General features: G+C 32.9%; 3 protein-coding genes across 4 annotated transcripts; 2 read left to right on the forward strand and 1 right to left on the reverse strand.

Annotated features, from left to right (window-relative positions):
- The first annotated feature begins 3,596 nt into the window (after positions 1–3,596).
- On the forward strand, positions 3,597–8,548 carry LOC118052866 (putative MO25-like protein At5g47540). Its single transcript, XM_035063937.2, has 11 exons — positions 3,597–4,084; positions 4,774–4,935; positions 5,172–5,290; positions 5,717–5,791; positions 6,112–6,205; positions 6,712–6,771; positions 7,511–7,579; positions 7,730–7,828; positions 7,994–8,038; positions 8,142–8,244; positions 8,318–8,548. Exons 1-11 carry the CDS (start codon positions 3,962–3,964, stop codon positions 8,386–8,388), a joined length of 1,020 nt encoding a protein of 339 aa, XP_034919828.1. The 5' UTR covers positions 3,597–3,961; the 3' UTR covers positions 8,389–8,548.
- Positions 8,549–11,512: 2,964 nt separating this feature from the next.
- Positions 11,513–15,518, forward strand: LOC118052868 (inositol monophosphatase 3). 2 transcript variants are annotated; one of them, XM_035063939.2, is made up of 12 exons: positions 11,513–11,637; positions 11,754–11,809; positions 11,881–11,931; positions 12,682–12,762; positions 12,897–13,000; positions 13,099–13,183; positions 13,637–13,691; positions 13,798–13,841; positions 14,509–14,577; positions 14,664–14,764; positions 14,837–14,893; positions 15,159–15,518. In XM_035063939.2, the coding sequence occupies exons 1-12, from the start codon at positions 11,625–11,627 to the stop codon at positions 15,253–15,255; spliced, it is 813 nt and encodes a 270-aa protein (XP_034919830.1). In that variant the 5' UTR covers positions 11,513–11,624; the 3' UTR covers positions 15,256–15,518. The 2 variants fall into 2 exon arrangements, with proteins under 2 accessions (XP_034919830.1, XP_073266208.1); XM_073410107.1 differs by lacking the exon at positions 11,513–11,637 and having other exon boundaries at positions 11,648–11,809.
- Positions 15,519–15,905: 387 nt separating this feature from the next.
- Positions 15,906–17,773, reverse strand: LOC118052867 (cytochrome b561 and DOMON domain-containing protein At5g47530). The gene is made up of 3 exons (XM_035063938.2): positions 16,987–17,773; positions 16,574–16,828; positions 15,906–16,483 (listed from the first exon to the last, which is right to left on the reverse strand). Exons 1-3 carry the CDS (start codon positions 17,593–17,595, stop codon positions 16,154–16,156), a joined length of 1,194 nt encoding a protein of 397 aa, XP_034919829.1. The 5' UTR covers positions 17,596–17,773; the 3' UTR covers positions 15,906–16,153.
- Between the last annotated feature and the right edge of the window lie 452 nt (positions 17,774–18,225).

Here is an 18,225-nt window from a genome sequence, read left to right on the forward strand (position 1 = left end):
AAATACGTTGTTTGTGTGGTTTGCTTTAAAAGTAAAAGCTGTTGCATAAACAAACACCTTCTTCACCTAGTTTTCCAACATAATCTTTTTTTTTTAGTTATGGTTTTTCTCATTATTTTCCTTATAATCTAGAGTTTAAGTTTGGTTTTTGTAGAAAGATAACTTACTATAATTTCTTTGGTAATATCGGATCTTGTTTGAGTGCACCTAACTAGTATTGTTGAAATATTGTTAGACTTATTGATGTTATTTCTTCTCACCAAATGAATAACAATAAATTTTCAAAGATAAATAATTAATTCTTGATAAAAAAAATTAAATTGAACGTGTTCAAATTTTAAGAGTTCAACAAGTAAGTGCAAGTAAGTGCTCTGCATGCTTCTACTTTTAAATATAATTTTAATACATGTTTTGGTATGCATACTAGTAGTTAAATTTCAATCTCTTATGTATGATTTACTCTTATGTATGATTTAATATTTGTCTTTTATATGTGTGTGTAATAGTTTTATATTATGATTGAAAATTTACAATATGAACTGATTGTAAACTAAATATTTTATAGTCACTTGTCTCGTTAACAACAGAGCAACCACACTTTATTAATTCAAAGGCAATCCAATCGTTACCTTTATGTTCTTTTGTGTTTTCTTTTCTTGGTTTTTCTTTTTTGCAATTCCACTAGTTCTTTCTCCTGCCGACACTTTTTGGAGGACTTTTTTTCCTTTTCTTTTTTCTAAAGCTGTGGAAATGTGCAAAGAATTGGAGGGATATTTATAGAATAATTCATGTGATTTTTTGTAGTTTTGGGAAGCTACTGTTCGTCGGAGCTAGCTATTTTACTGTCAGGATCTAAGTCTTTAACGGCTCCCAAAAAAAAACAAAAACAACAGAGAGAGGATAATGCTATAAAAATGAAAAAAAAAAAAAAAAAGAGTTAACGAAACTTAATACTATCCTTATATGATAGCTTTTGAAACCGTGTAGAAGGTACTTTTGCTACATGGGACGGCTGAAAATTATTGTGAAAATGAGTGGAAATGACTCCAACTCAAAAAGAAAACAAATTGCATGTGAGAATGCGGCATTGGGAAGGCATTGAACAAGGAGAGATGTCTTGTGAAATCCATAGTTGTAAAACTTAACCAAGGATCAATTTAAGATAAGATTCAATTTATAGATTGAGAGGATTGATTGCATTAACTCTAAAAATATTACAAAAATAAAAAAATAAAATGATTTTATTTTGATTATTTTTTTTTTTCGAACAAAAAAGTCTATAGACTAAAGGTTGAATTCTAATTAAATTAGATATACGTTAACCCAGTTAGCAGCTAAACTCAAAATTTTAATGAAGTTAACTGATTTTTTTTTAAACCTGAATCAATAATTATGTTAACATTCTATATTAACTGGATTTTAAATTGATTTGCCAAACTAATTCAAGTTTTGTAACTGTGAAATCACAAGTTGGGAAGGAGTTCATTAGTCTTTGGCTGGATTTCCATATCGAGATGGCCTGCACACAGCTTCTTTGGCATCTGGCATGATAGGGATGAATGGAAAGCATTGATTATAAGAGTAACCGGTGCTTAAAAAAAAATAAAAAATTGACAATCACTGCATGGTATTTTGGAATCAATTTTCCAATCCATAAAAAAAAATGATTAATTAATTGTTACAGTTTTTTTTTTTTTTTTTTACAGTTGAATTAAAAAAATAATTAATTCTTTTATCAAAATTATTTAACTGTTTTTGCCATGTGAAGTAATAGTATAATTTAACTTTTTCTCCTTGAAAAGAAAATGTCTAACTAGAGACCACTTATTGTTTGCAATACAAACAAATATAAACCAATAAATAAATTAACAAAGTGTTGATATAGTAGTTAAGATACTGTTATATTCTTGTAAGGATGATAATATAAGTTCGATCTCTAAAAAACCTACTTATTGGAAGGGATAGCTACAAATCCTAAACGGGACTAGTCTCACTTTTTAAAAGAGTTTGAGAATATCCGAGTAAGAACAAAAATAAATTACAAACAAATATAAATAATCGTTATAATAAAAACATTTCCAATTCAAAGAAGATTTCTTGGAAATTTTATAGAGAATAAAGGATAAAAACTTAGTTTCAAATTATATATTTTTATTAGTTTATTGACAAAAAAAAAATTAATAATCTTTAAGGGAACGTTTGAGCTTACTAATATATCCCAATCTTAAAATTAATTGCTTGATATTTTCTCGCTGGAAACATTATTTTGCAATTTTAAAAAACAAATAAACACAGCAAAAATGTCATTGATTCAAGAGTTTTTGTATCGAGGTGCCTTTTGGTTAAAAAATAAATTGATTCTCTATTATTGGATTATATATAATCTTACAAGTTTCATCAAAGAAAAATATCGATCATATATCAATAACTTCAGTTTAAAAAAGGGAAATAGGTATTAGAATTAACATATCATAGTTATAAGAGTTGATTAACATGATTCTTGAATTAAGATTTTTAGTTTTGAGTTATAATTTAATAATTATATTTTCTAAATAATTCACAATAAAAACGAGTTGAGATGACTTTGAATAAAAGCATGTTTGTTAAAAATGTTAAAGCAATTTTTTTAAAAGAAAAAATGTAGTATAAATTATAGTTCATAAGTTAAAAGTTAAAAATCTTGACTTTTGATTAAATAAAAAAATTGAGTGAATTTTGTAACAAAATTTTGATATAAGTCAAAAATTATTTTTATCCAAGCATATTTATAATTTGTTTTAGTTAAAAATTAAAAGAAAATGATAAGATGTGAACTTGTAATTGTTTGATCAATAAAATTTTGATATTATATTAAAAACTATTTTAACCTAAAAAATTTAAATCATTAAATAAGGTTTATAGATATAATTTATATAATTCTTTCAATATACTTTAATTTCGAGATACTATTAATTGTTGAGAAATAAAACTCTATATATCGTTGTGCAAAGATTTTTTAATTTAATTATTTTTAATTTAATTATTTATATTGAAATTAAATTAAAATTTTAAATTATTAGAATGATTATATTTATAAAAGAAAATATTACGTATTTTACACCTATATATATCAAAAAAAATATTATCATTGTAAATGTGTCAGGATCAAAATTCAAAAACCTTTGTAAATAAATTTAATTATCAAACTAGCTAGTTCTAGGCAATGCTTTAAAACTCTACAAGGTAGATTAATCTATGACCTAAATAATTTAGAATTTAAATTAAATTGAATTTTAATAAAAATAAAAATGAATTGATTTATAAGACCCGATCAAAAGTTTAATTATTTTTATTTTTTATAAAATAAAAATATTTGAGTTCATACAAATTAATTTGAGTAAATCCATATAATCTATAATTAAAATTTTACTTCATATATTTTGAAATCAGGTTTAAAAACTATATTTCTTAATCCAAAAACACAAGAATAAATGAATCTTCTCCTTGTAACATAATCTAACCCTTTAGGACAATGTTTTCCACTTCTACCTCAGTTACTGTACTTTAACCGTTTGTGTCGTCTCATAGTCTGTCTTTGTAAGGCCCCAAAAAAAGAAACAGAACCGTCGGATTTCACACAAACAAAATCAAGCACTCATTTTCCTCTCTCGTAAAAATCAAATCCCATAAAAACTCAATAATCCAAAAGCAAAATTGGTGGCTAAAAACAAGTAAAACGTGAACCCTTTTTAGTAGATAGAAAGCAATCACTTTCTTGTGTTTTGTGGGGTTTATAAAGGGAGGAAAGATAGGAGTCTGCGTGTCAAAACGAGCTGCTGCAGCAGCAGCGCGGGAGGAGGTAGTGGTGAAGAAATTCTCTCCACCACCACAATCTCCGGCAGCGGCAGCAGCAGCAGCAACGAAGAGACATTCAGGGCTGTTGAGTTCGAAATCGGGACAGTTAGTGGGTGATTCGAATAGGATGAAGGGACTTTTCAAGTCAAAGCCGAGGACTCCTGTCGATGTTGTTAGACAGACTCGCGATCTTTTAATCTATGTTGATCGGAGTTCATCTTCTTTGTCTGATTCAAAACGAGAAGAGAAGGTTGGCATTATCTTTATTCATTTCTGTATAATTTTATGTGTTTGTGTTTGTTTTTTCTCTGAATTGGGTGGATTTTGATTGATCTGAGATTGTTTTGGGATCAGGGTTGTTTTTATTTTTATGTTTTGGATGCAAAAGTTTGAAACTTTGTGAAAAAAGTGAGGATGTTTAAGGGATGGTTTTTGATGGCAGATTTGATTTTAGATTAGGGTATGTTATGATATGCCGTGATCCTTACCTAAATAAGTGCTTATTTGATTGCGATGGGGTTCTTTTGCTGATCAAGTTTAACTTCAGTGTGGCTGGGTGGGTGTGTTATGAGAGGATTTAGATTTGATGGCAGTGAGTTGAGTGTAAAGATTTTTACTTTTTAGTGGCTTTATCTGTCGAGGGATTCAAAGTGGAAACTTTGATTGTAGGTTTGCGAATGAGGTCTGATCTATGGTGCTATATTTGTCATTGATTTGTTTCAACTTGTTTGTTCACGGTAGAAGAATAGCCCTACTGAGTTTTGGTGAGTGTAGTTATAAGAGTGTGATGAACATGCATCAGGTTCGTCATATAATTTCTTGCTCGTGTTTCTTGTTTTGGTAAGTTATTATCTTTAGTAGGGCTACTGGGACATTTGAGCTTCTGTCAAGCATTTTATTTGTGGAATCTGATATTTACAGTTATATATTCTAACACAGATGGCAGATTTAGCTAAAAATACCAGGGAGTTAAAGTCAATTCTTTATGGAAATAGTGAATCTGAACCAGTGCCAGAAGCGTGTGCACAATTGACTCAGGAGTTCTTCAGAGAGAACACACTTCGTCTTTTAATCATCTGTCTTCCAAAATTGAACTTAGAGGTAAGCACTCACAGGATTATTGTTGAGAGCTATGTAGATTGTTATCTTGAATTAGCTATCAGATTTATGAGGTGATACTGTTCTTTTTCCTTGTTCTTTCTTAATGGTTTGGTTTAGTGACACTTATGCTTGCCTGGGTGAATCTGTTGGATTAAATTCCCAACTGGACGGAATTTACCCTTAACTGCCAGTGTCTCCCTTTTTGTCATTTAGCATGAAAATGTTTCCTTTTGCAGACCCGAAAAGATGCTACTCAGGTTGTTGCAAATCTACAAAGGCAACAAGTTAATTCAAGATTGATTGCATCAGACTACTTGGAGAAAAATACAGATCTTTTAGATATTTTGATAGCTGGGTAAGCCATTAACCCTGGAGAGTGTTGCGGGTTGCGATTACAATGATTCCATTCAATCGGTCATCGAATATTATTGAGATGGTTCATGGGTTAAATTTTTAACTTGCCGCATAGTTTCTGAAATCTTATGGATAGCTATTGGTATCATAATTATCACATCCCATTTAGTTTGAGCATCGATTATCTGTATAAAGATTCCATTAATGATCTGTTTGACGAGTGATGCCTTTCTTCTAGATGTGATCTGTTTGACGAGTGATGCCTTTCTTCTAGATGTATATCTGGAAGTTATATTTAGCTGTTCTGATTTTTATTTTTGAAATATCTATAATGCAAGAGGATGTTGCTGTTTACAGAATCTTTAAAAGATTGTCTTGTATACTATACTACTTGGCATCTTCTAACTCTTGTGTTTTGCTTCTTTAGTTATGAAAACACAGACATGGCTTTGCACTATGGTGTAATGTTGAAGGAGTGCATCCGTCACCAGAGTGTTGCAAGGTTAGCAAAATCAACTGGGTGGTTTAATCTATATCCGACTATCAATATCATCTCTGATTGAGAGAGTAATCGTTTCCTGAAAGTCCTAAATTTTTTTTTGTCTGTTTTAACTTTGTATACTAAAAATTATGATCCATTTATCTTTACATAAACATGTCAAAGTGTATTGTGAAGTCAACATCTAGAACACTCATTTTAATTTGTTGATCTGGAACTGCTTTTATCAACTATCAGCTTCTATCTTCTTCTTCTTCTTTTTTAATTCTTTCAATGGTGTTTTGCCAATGTTTTGTGCACTCATTTATCTGGTTTGATGGAAGATATGTCCTGGAATCACCACACGTGAAGAAATTCTTTGATTATATACAACTTCCAAATTTCGACATTTCTGCAGATGCTGCTGCAACTTTCAAGGTTAAGTATGATTGACAGAGATAATAATTAACTTCTTTTGATCCCTCTTTCCTCTCTCTTTTGCTATTTGAATTTTTTTTTCTTCATACAATGCGGTCTTTGTAGTTGTCATCCACTGTCAAAGGTTAACACTAAGTGACTTTAAAATTCTGCTTGTTGCATTAGAGAATTTGTGAGAGTATCTTCTGTACTGCCATGCTACAATGTTGGACATGTTCATTATTGTACTGCATCATTGCATGCAACTATTCTCAAATGATTGAAGTGCATTCAGCTTTTGCAACTTCTGACAGCCCCAGATTTTTACGCCTTGCATTCGTATTTGATAGGGTCTGCTATTTTATTTCACTTAAAAAAACCCCGAACTTCAATTTAAATGCTCTGGCAAATTGTTATTTGGGAAATTTTATGTCTTCATTGCATGTTTATGAAGTTATTAAGTTTCAGTCTTATACTTGCTATTAGGGGTGGTGTTAATCTGAGGCATTTGTATTGTTTTGTTGCAGGAACTCTTGACAAGACATAAATCTACAGTAGCTGAATTTCTTTCTAAAAACTATGACTGGGTAAGTTCTGTTGTCACTTTTGTTTAGATGGATACTTGTACAGATATATACGTGTCTGTGTTATACATTTCCTTAGTTATGCCCACACACACAATGTGGATAACAGGGCATGTTCAATCCTCTTTTAAAGAATTTGGAGGGAGACAAGTATTCTAGCTGGAAAACTTGTGGCTGAGAAAGATGATATGCTGATTTACTTATCTAGTGATGCATTAATATCAAGATATTGTGGCTGTGCAATGATGGAGACATAAAGTAGAATCTAAACCCCAATTCAAACCCTATAAAATCACTGTGTGAAGGTTTTAACTTCTAATGGTTTTGTTGAAAACCCAAATTCAAAACTTATATACGAATATATACACGTGCTTATATATTTTATCAGTAATGCACACACAGACACTGGATAATAGGGCACGTCCAATCATCCCAGTCTTAAAAGAGTTTGAAGGCAGACAAAAGTGTTGCGGGAAAGCCTGCTGCTGGTGAGATTAGAAAAGGATGATTTGCCTAAAGCAGACATAAAGCAGAATCTATTACTTTGTTCTCTGATGAATTGAGTGGCTTTATCTCCCTTTTTTGTAGTATCCTTTTTAAAACAGCATGTTTGTAGTTACATATCTATGACAAACACTTGGATTGTAACATTTGAAATATGTGTGTCTATATTTCCTCTTGTTGCCATCCTTGAAATTATTGGTTAGAGCTTAACAACTGTGTACCTTATTCTGGATTTCAGTTCTTTGCTGAATTTAATTCTAAGCTGCTAGAGTCCACCAATTACATTACAAGACGACAATCTATCAAGGTAGGGGAAACATTTGATATATTCTTAGATCAGTCAATGAAGCTATCCTCTAGGCATCTGAACCTGGGGAAAGGCCTTCATTAAATTCTGCTTTATTGTTACTATTGATAATTGTACTGTTTATTGAAAAGGCTTCTTTAATTGTGACAGCTGTTGGGAGATATGTTATTGGATCGCTCTAATGCAGTCGTGATGACGAGATACGTGAGCTCAAGGGATAACTTGAGGATTCTTATGAATCTTCTCAGGGTATGATCCCTTTTTGATTGCTTGTTATCATATCATGCTGTCAGATTGTTAGGAAATTACTGATGTACCATTCTGGCATTTGTGATGACTGCTGGATAGATTACTAGAACACCAATCTCATACATGATTGGACTCAACTTATATGTGATGAATCCTCCTTTGCAGGAATCAAGTAAGAGCATCCAGACAGAAGCCTTTCATGTTTTCAAGGTACATTTAAAGAAAGAAATTGTGAATGTTTCCTCTTTGATTCTATAACTTAATGTGCTTTTCTTCTTTCCTCTCTTATTGATTTTTTCCCTCTGTACTGCAGCTTTTTGTTGCAAACCAAAATAAACCTCCCGACATAGTTAGTATACTTGTTGCAAATAGAAGCAAGCTTCTTCGTTTGTTAGCTGATTTCAAGATGGATAAAGGTATAAAAACGTAATACATGTCTAGAGAAATTATGCTGGCTTCAGCACTGTATTGACCTTTTTTTTTTTGCAGAGGATGAACAATTCGAGGCAGACAAAGCTCAAGTTATGAAAGAAATAGCTGCCCTTGAGCCTAGAGAGTAGCCATGAGTGTGCTTGGTTTCTTGTAATCATTTTACATAATTTACAGTTCTCATAGCCCCTGATGACAATATCAGTATCCGACGAGTATATGTTTGAACTATATATTCTTGTGCGAAGGGAAGAGAGTAATAAAAAGAGACATGAATTGAGTTCAATCCAATACTTGGCTTTGAAGATTGTTTTAATGGGTGGCAAAAGAACCATGTAAGAGGAGTTGATGTTTTATCAACCTCTTACCTTCACCGTCTGTTCATCCCCCTTTTCCTGTAGACAAAAGTCAACACAAAAAAGAGTTGCGGATAGGAACTTTAAATTTGCAATTTATTTATTTCAAAACAGAACTAATAAAGTCTGAAGGTTTACAACACCTATATGTAGGCCAGAAAACAACAATTTGAAATTTGCAAAAAATTATATTAAACAATAAATCCTTAAAAACCTTGAAAAAATAACAAAACTGGTTCAAATAACATTCAAGCTTGATTTTTAATTTTGGAATATCCAACGGTTTAATAAGCAACATGGTAGTCACGTTAGATCCTCGTGCTTACTCATAACCCTTCATTTTTAGAAGGTTGACTGCATCACCTTCGCAACAACTTCTGGTTCCTCCTGTATTCTTACGCATTTAGAAGATCTCACCACTTCTATGGTAACCATTAACCAAACCTTAGGGTTATCTTTGCTAATGGAGTTAGAAGTATCTTCACTGTGGGAGTTAATAGCTATAGATGTCTGTGGTTAAGACTCAGTCTCATGAAAGGAGAGTAAGCAGCTAGCAAATGTTCAAGTGCTAAAGGATGCTAAAAAAGCACGTCCCTACGCTATTTCCAACCTCAAGATCATCATGATGGCTGGCAGTGGTGGAAAGGGACAAAGCTAATTTTTATTTATTTTTAAAGCTAAAATTCTAATTTATTGAAGAAGGAGGGCTAGGAAAAAAAAATTATTGCAAAGGCCCCAGCCCTACCTCCTAATTCCGCCCTGGTGGTGGTGACTGGAGATGGTACAAGGTATATGAACCTTCCACAGTTATGGGTTTCCATAATCCCATTTGTCCACATAAAGCACGCTCAATGTAATCTACTTGCTTATCTATAAAACTTGATCTAATATCAAGATTGATATTGTAAGTGGAGATTCATTCGAGTTGATTCAATCTTTATTTAAATAATAAATAAATAAAAAAACTATAGACCATAGTATTGTGGTATTAAAAAAAGATTTTCGAGCATCATCATATATTAGTGAATTATCAAATTATTATGTTGGGTTGGACCAAGTAGGATATTGTAACCATGCTATCGAGGAGGATATCATGGGAAGCTTCAAGCATAAACAAAGGCTAGGCTTTGTATTAAAATTTTATTTTATTTTATTTTTAATATTAATATTCGGATTAACTTGCATACATTAAATCCATAAATTCTAAAATTAATAATTATATAAGCTTTTAATGACTTAAAATTTTATTTTATTTGTTTATTTATTTTATTAATATTAATATATTAACAATTTATATATACTTTAATTAATTTTACAAGTTTTAAAATTAATAACTACCTGCCAGCAGTAGTCGTGACCAAAATTCTTTCTCTCCTAGCCTTGGAGTCATTTTCCCTGGCATTAAAGATGAGGCTTCCAGGTGGGACTTTTCAGGGCCTGACTGACATCGGAGTCACCGGTGAACGTCACCAAACACTGCAAGCACAAGCATATTCCAAGCATCTACTTCCATTCAAAAGCAGAATGTTCTCTGCTTTGACTGTTACTACTTACTAGCACTTTTCGTTGTCATAAAAAGGAGATGCAAACAAGAGTATAAAACAATCATTTTTGAAAATCTACGACTACACCCTCCAATTATTGTGTAGGTTTCAATTTGGTCCTTCTCCTTCTAATCTCATCAATATTGAAATTGTGCAATCCCTCTTCTTCCTCATTAATTGGATGCTAATTTTCCCATAAATTGCCTGCAAAAATCAAGTTTTCCAATTCATATCAAAATTCCTTATTCTTAACCTTCCAATTTAATTGCCTTAATTTATGCTTAGCAAGTGGCACCAAATTAATTATCATTCATGTTCATTATGTGACTTCGAAAAATTTCTATCATTTAACATACAACTATTTTTTTTTATAATGAAATTAAATCATAAATGTTTGTGAATATAATTAGAAGGTTAAAATGGATTAAATTAGAAGTAAATTAATACACAAATTAGCATCTAATTTAACAAAACAAATCACCTTTCAATTAACAAAAAAAAAAAACACACAATTTGGATAACTTGAGGGTATCATTGCTACAATCACCAAAAAAAGAACCAGACCGATACCTATCCATGCAATGAAGAGTATATTTATAGTTTGCCCATAAATAAAAGGGTTGAAAACACTCAAAAGAAATCATTGAAGGACTTCCTTTATTTTTCATCTGGACTTTGCTGCAAGAAGCATTGTTTTAAAATCGAAATTTACCCAGGGTGACTTAAAGCCTTGCTAACCTAGGTTTAGACCGGCTCAACTCAGAAAAAAAACTTATTTGACCTAGTAAAAATCTCGGTTGATTTGATAATATAGTTAATCCAAACCTGAGTCATTCAAAAACTAACTAGTTGAGTCGGTACCATGCTAACCTTAGTTTATACTTGTTTAAGTTTGAAAAAAAAAAAAATTGATTGATTTGGTTCAAAACTCAAATTAACCCTTGTACCCTAATCAACTCGATTCTAACCCTGTTCAAAACTCAAGCATTAATTCATTAACCTTTTTTTTTTTCTTCAAAAACCGGGTTTTTTTTTTATTCATAACCAAAGCTCTATCCCGATTAATAGGTTTTAAAACTATGGGAACAAGGACACTACTACCACTGGAAATCCAATCAAAGCAGAAAAAGAAAGGCAGATTCCTCACCATAAAACGTGCTAACCAAACGGTTCTTTATGTGGCTGGCTGCTCCTTTTTTATATACTGTTCTGTTCACAAATATGATTTAATTATTTTTTATTTAAAAATATATTAAAATAATTTTTTATTATTTTAAAAAAATTATTTTTAATATTAATAAATCAAAATAATTTAAAAATGTCAAAAAATATTAATTTTAAAAAAATTAAATATATTAGAAACATGAAAAAAAACAGGTAGGACCCATTATCATCATTTTCATCGTCATCACCACATAATCGACCTCCCTCTGCCATTCTCTTCTTTGTGCATCCAAATTTATAAACATGGCACAAAATGGTAGGACCCCATTAATCTTTTATCACTTTCTTTCTCATGTATTTGATTTGTTTTCAATATGGGATCTTGATGATCTTGCATGTTGATTTTTATTTGCTTTTATTTTGATGTTTCAGATTCTGTTTCAGAGTTCTTGGAAACTGCTGTTGAGGCAGCAAAGAAAGCTGGAGAGGTGATTGTAAATTTTAGATTTTTTTTGTCCCTCATATTTAGTCTCATTTACATTTCTCGTCTGATTTGTAGATTATCCGTGAAGGATTTTACCAGACGAAGCATGTGGAGCATAAAGGCCAGGTACTCATCTTGCTTTTTTTGGATTCTTTTTTTCTTTCCTTGTTGATCTTGAATGTAGAATGAGTTTGTGCAGTACTGTGCTTAGCAATTCTTTTTTTTCTAAAGAAAGGAAATTTGCTGATCAAGTGCTTCTTTTTTTCTTTCCTTGTTGACCTTGAATGTAAAACGAGTTTGTACAGTACCGTGCTTAGCAATTCTTTTTTTCTAAAGAAAGGACATTTGCTGATCAAATGCTGCTAAATATTCTTGAATTCATATCAGATTGATTATATCTAATTGGCAATTGAATCTAGCAGGCAAAGGGGAGCTTTAAAATCCCAGTTTGTAAAGCTAATGGAAATAAAGTCTTAATCTTGGCATTGGGGTAAACGAGTTTTGTAACAATTTCTAACATGCCAGGGGAGCTTTAAAATTGCAATTAAATTTAGCATCCAGGTTTGTAAAGCTAATGGCATTTGAATTCGGCATGCTGGTTTATAAAGCTTATGGCAACGAAGTTTTGATCTTTGCGTTGAGGTCATCGAGTTGGTAAGGAAATCAGCCATTGTTGATGCTGCTCCTTCGATTTTCTATAGCTAGCATATTTTCTTGAACATGTAGCAACAGTACTATGGAAATAGAGGAGAAATTTTGCACTTGAAAGTTTCCTTCTCATTTGTGTTAATTTAGCCAGGATAAAAATTGTGATTAAACAAACTTGACTATATCATGTAATTACTGACAATTGCTTGTTTTATTTCTAAATTGCAGGTGGATTTAGTTACAGAGACTGACAAGGCTTGTGAAGCTCTCATTTTTAATCATCTCAAGCAACAGTATCCCTCGCATAAGGTTAACTCATCTTTTCTACTTACCGCTCCCTGTAGCTAATGAATTCATGGAATATAGCTCTGTATGGGTATATTGTCTCCTCACAAATGGCTGTGTTACTCTCGTAAAAATTTTCTTTTACTTTTGTTTCTTAGCTCATTGGGGAAGAAACTACTGCTGCCTATGGTGCTACAGAACTGACTGATGAACCAACTTGGATTGTTGATCCTCTTGATGGAACAACCAACTTTGTCCATGGGTAAATCTTGTTTTCTAATGCTGTTTGGTGAAGGCAATTTCTTCTTGTTTTTATACATGTACATCACTTTCAATGTATTGCAACATGTTTGGATGTAGGTTCCCCTTTGTGTGTATCTCTATTGGTCTTACGATTGGAAAAGTTCCCACAGTAGGTGTTGTTTACAACCCAATAATGGATGAGGTGAGATTTTGTGGTTCACATGTTAGCTCAGGTGGCCAGATACCATTTAGAACTTTGAATGATTTGAAATTTTATGTAGAACATGCAGAGTTGACCTACTTTGATATAGCTTGGTGATCAAAGTAAGCCTTATGTGAGTGCACCTTTCTGCATGAAACGAACACCAACCTCTAGTTTTCAGCTTTATGGTCTTTTACTTGGATAAATGTCTGCTTTGTGATGTTGAGCCTGTCAATATTCTAATATTGGGGAAAAATGTATCTGGATTCCTTAAGCAGTTTGCCTATCAAATTTGTATCTGCCTTCATTTAGACGTTTTGCTTTCATTTCAGAAATGCAGTCATTTATTGGCCTACTTAACATCAAAGTTACTATAAGATTGATATGTCAAAATGTTTTAGAACTTGAAATGTGTCCCAATAATTGCTAAAAATTTCTGATTTATAAATGCAGCTTTTCACAGGCATCCATGGAAAAGGTGCTTTTCTGAATGGAAAACCCATAAAAGGTGTATCTCTGGGTTGACTATTATCAATCTTCAGATTCTGATACTTTGTTTTTTGCTAATCTTTCCATGATACTCAAGCAACTGCATACTCGTGTTTCAATGGCAGTATCATCTCAAAGTGAGCTTGTGAAATCTCTTCTTGCAACAGAGGTATGCTTTTCAGTACTGTCTTTATCAGCCCAAAGTTGTAATCAGAGTCACTGAGAGTTCCTTAAAAAACACAAGGGAACTTGAAGTCAAATTTAATAAATTGATGACAATGACTAGCTGAAAGGATTCAGGTAGCATAAACCAAAATGAGTAGTTGGAGTTGTATATTAAACCAGGGATCAAATCATACCTACTGATCTTGTATTCTTTGTAATGATTTGATCTTAAAAAGTATACATTACAAATTGGTTTCTTGTTGGATTCGTTTCTTAAGGCTTCTGGTAGTGCCTTGCAACGCAGTGGATTTCAGCTTTGACCCCAGATAGTGTTGGACATCTTCTATGTCCAAAACTTAGGCTAGTCTTCTTTTACCCATAAATTGATTTTGCTGGCATGCTACTTAACCCCTTCCTATTATGTTGTAACATTGATCTTAGGCACTAGGAATCTGGCTTCCTGTATCTGAGAAATGATGGTTTCTGAATGTAATTAGATTTTACCATGTTGCACTTGCTAAAAAATACATTATAAAGGAGTGCTTCAAGTTCATTCCTGGTGTGCTTCATATGGAATCTTGTTAAAGCTCTGTTCTGCTTCAATTCTACTTCTTTATGTTTCATTTCAAATGATGTTGAAAACTGATCAAATTAAATTCTGGTGACATCAGGCTGGAACAAAACGTGACAAGTCCACTGTAGATGCCACTACTGACAAAATTAACAGCTTACTTTTCAAGGTATGACCAGAATCTGTCATGGAAACCATGTGCTTTGGTGAAATGTGTTGGTGTACATAAAACATATCTGATTCTCTTGTTATCAGGTGAGATCCCTTAGAATGAGTGGCTCCTGTGCTTTGAATCTATGTGGAATTGCGTGTGGAAGGATTGATTTGTTTTATGAAACTGGATATGGAGGCCCATGGTACGTATTTGTGATTGATTTCAGCAAGTTTTGGCAGGATGCATAAATGATATAATTTTCTCTTGAACTCAGGGATGTAGCAGGTGGTGCTGTGATTGTCAAAGAAGCTGGAGGACTTGTTTATGATCCGTGAGTGCTGCACTTTATTTATCTTTTCTTCCACAACTTGACTGGGGGGATATAAGATGAGTAGGGAATAGCCCCGTGACACCATTCTTTAACATGCAAGAACAGTGTTTATCAAAGGTCAAATTGTCATTGTCTAGTGACACCCACAAATCTGTCATTTGTGCATGCATCAAGTCCATGATTTTAAAAATAAAAATATGCTCAGATTTTTTTTTGAGAATATAATGCCTTTATTAAAATTTTCATGTTTGTTGTTTTGCATCAGATCTGGTAAAGATTTTGACATCACTTCTCAGAGAGTTGCAGCTTCAAACCCTCTCCTGAAGGATGCATTTGTTGAGTTTTTGCAGCAGTCGGAATGAGAAAGCAAAAGCAACTATTATAATCAAGGAAATCACATAGTAGTTGTTCAAGACAATCTAGTTTCCCTTCTTATTGTCAGCATCTAACGATGAGCAGTCATCGATAACATTCACCATTAAAGTTCAATCATTGCCAGCTGAGAGGCTTCCAATTGCTTTGTGGTTTTTAAACAGTGCCAACTTATATGTAGACTCCAATTGAAATGACAAGTACCATTGTTGGTCATTCAAAACTACCATGTTAGACAAAATGTTTTTCTTCACTTTTCATTGAGCAGAAAGCATGCCTGGTTGATTCATGGGGCTGTCTTATTTTTGTCTCTCCCAGTTTACCTCAACCTCTTAGCTTGATTCTCTAACAAACAGAACAGGATACCGAATGAGAGTTTTGGGTCTTCCCCAATTGATGAAAGTGTTTCACAGCAATAAATATTTAATAGCAGCAAAGACAATGACTATGGTTGACATGCAGAAAAATATAGGCAAGGAATTCTTGATTGAATCTGTGGAGTACTTGCTGGTTTCATGGGGATATCAAATATCAAACGTTCAGGCACTTTGATCTTCTTTCCTTTGCTACATGTGAAAACTTGTGAGGAAATTGGACATCAAGAAATGGGTAGCAAGGAATTGAGATGAAAACCATCAAGGAAACAAGGGGGAAAACGGATATATATAATAAATAAACAGAGAGAGGCTAATACATGTGATCTCAAGGACCATGTTCAGGCAGAAAACTCCTAAAGACTAACCAGTGAAAGAATCACTTCTAACCCTAACCTCACTCTGCATATGGAGCCTCCATAAATATACATGCGGGTGCACAAACTCTGCAAAAGCGAAGGATGAAAGAGGGAAAAACAAACAGAAATTCACAACTGATATCCCATAGTTTAATTTACACCCCTTGGTGTGGTCTACCACCATAGCCATTAGCCCCATTTGATCCATTGGTGAATTGAGGCCTCTTTCCAGCAGTCTCTGAACTTTTCCTTTTCACCACAACATACCACGTATAACCTTCCAGCCAGACAGCGTTTAAGGCCAAAGCAACAATGACACCAATGTATGCATTCTTCCACTTCTCATCAGGGTTCAAAATGTTGAATCCTTTGAATATGTTGATGATGCTAAGGATGATAACAGTGTATCCAACTAAATGGTGGTAGATGTTCCAGTAAAATCTATACTTGTGATCAGCTTTTGGCCTTAGAAGCAAAGCAAACACCTAAAATCCAAACCACAAACCTATCATTTAATACGCTATTGCAGGTATAACACGCTCAAAAACTATGTGACACGGAGAATTTTTGCTTACCTGAAGGGTTCCGAGGCAGAAAAGGATGATGCCAATTGTTCTATGAGCATCATATTGAATACCAGCTGATTCACTGCCAAGTTTTAGACCAGTAGCCCACCCAGCAACACCAACAATATAGGCTATGGATTGGCAACTGGCATGGAGATAAAACCATGCAGGATCTGCAGATTTGAATACCTTCAAGTACCTTGCTATCAAAGCACCAATAGGCATCAGAATACCCCAACTGACAGCATTTAGCACCCCATGAATCTGAAGTTTTTTCAAGAATTGATCAGAATTAGTTCTTTGTTCATAAAGAAAAGAATTTTTTTGATTCACTAACAGTCATAAACAGAGTATAAAAAACAGAGCAAATGGAAACAGAATGAACCATATATGGAGAACAAAATACTGATTCTAGGGCTTACATTTCTCTTTCTTATTTTTCCATTCCCTCCTGTAGAACTAGATTCTCCAGAAAGAAGGTTTAAAGTCCCCATGGATTGGACATTAGACCCACTAGTGGAATGAATCTGAGGAGCATTACCAGAGAGCGGACCATCTTGCCAAACCTGGTTAACAGTGGTACTGGTGTTCGAAAGTTCTATAGTAGCAAACATGATCAACTCATTACTTGCTAAGGTAGCTGATAAATCTGAAACATGAAAACTAAGTTTCCCTTCTTGCAATGAGGTTTGGTAACTACTGATTGGTGATGTGTAAGCTCTCATAGTTCCATCATTTTGTTGGTATGCAACAAGGGCTTGGGAACCAGCCATGCCAGTTGAAGTAGGGTTGATAGCCCATGCAACCCATTTAGAGGAAGTGATTCCTGTGTGTCTATATGCAATTTGGAGCTTGTTTGATGATGAATCATAGTTCCAATGAAGATATGAGTTCAAGACTGGAAGATCATTGCATGCCCTAAAGATCTTGTTGCTAGAGAAAGCATAGCTCTTACATGATTGAGCAGTTGAAGAGAAAGCCAGTGACATGAGAATTGCGAGAGAGAACACAAGATTTAGTGTTCTAGCCATAATGGCTAAAGAAGAACCAAGACAAAAAAGAAAAAGAAAAAAAAGGAAACCAAGGACTTGCTTTCGTATGTGACAAGGTCTCGACACGATCAAGAAATTGTAAGAAACCTAACAATGAGATGCTTGTGGAGGGGAGAACAGCGGTTAATATGTATAAAGAGTTTAGGTGGGTTAGGTTGTTGGATTGTACGTTGGGAATGCCTCAATTTATTAAGAGTTGTTACATATTTTCACTCTTCAAAAAACAAAAACAAAAATCATTATTTGTTTGATAATGTGATGATATGCACAGTGTTTTTTTTTTTTTTTTTAAATTCAATTTAAAATATATTAAAATAATACTTTTTTATATAAAAAATTTCAACTAAAAAATCACTCTAAAATTATCTCAAATTTATTTTATATTATTATTTTTATCTTTCCAACAAAATACATTTTTATTTTTTTTTATAGTAAGACACTAATTAAATGCAACTTTTTCTTTCTTTTTCTTTCTTTTTAATACAGGAATATAAACACCATCAATGCTGTAATATTATCATGAGAAATGTGTTGTTTGAATGTAACCAATTAATTTGTTTTTATATATATATATATATATATATATATATATAAACAATATCTTTATAT

This window comes from Populus alba, chromosome 6, assembly GCF_005239225.2.
Source record: "Populus alba chromosome 6, ASM523922v2, whole genome shotgun sequence".
Lineage (NCBI taxonomy): Eukaryota > Viridiplantae > Streptophyta > Magnoliopsida > Malpighiales > Salicaceae > Populus > Populus alba.

Excerpts from the sequence above, each read along its gene's own strand:
- LOC118052866 (XM_035063937.2), top strand. The coding sequence starts at position 3,962 with ATGAAGGGACTTTTCAAGTCAAAGCCGAGGACTCCTGTCGATGTTGTT. Across the intron at positions 5,291-5,716 it reads TTAGATATTTTGATAGCTGG|TTATGAAAACACAGACATGG; the intron begins GTAAGCCATTAA and ends TTGCTTCTTTAG. Across the intron at positions 7,829-7,993 it reads TTCTTATGAATCTTCTCAGG|GAATCAAGTAAGAGCATCCA; the intron begins GTATGATCCCTT and ends CCTCCTTTGCAG.
- LOC118052867 (XM_035063938.2), bottom strand. The coding sequence starts at position 17,595 with ATGGCTAGAACACTAAATCTTGTGTTCTCTCTCGCAATTCTCATGTCA. Across the intron at positions 16,829-16,986 it reads GAAAAATAAGAAAGAGAAAT|ATTCATGGGGTGCTAAATGC; the intron begins GTAAGCCCTAGA and ends AAAAAACTTCAG. Across the intron at positions 16,484-16,573 it reads TCTGCCTCGGAACCCTTCAG|GTGTTTGCTTTGCTTCTAAG; the intron begins GTAAGCAAAAAT and ends TTTGGATTTTAG.
- LOC118052868 (XM_073410107.1), top strand. The coding sequence starts at position 11,717 with ATGTTGATTTTTATTTGCTTTTATTTTGATGTTTCAGATTCTGTTTCA. Across the intron at positions 12,763-12,896 it reads AACAGTATCCCTCGCATAAG|CTCATTGGGGAAGAAACTAC; the intron begins GTTAACTCATCT and ends TTTGTTTCTTAG. Across the intron at positions 13,001-13,098 it reads ACAACCAACTTTGTCCATGG|GTTCCCCTTTGTGTGTATCT; the intron begins GTAAATCTTGTT and ends GTTTGGATGTAG.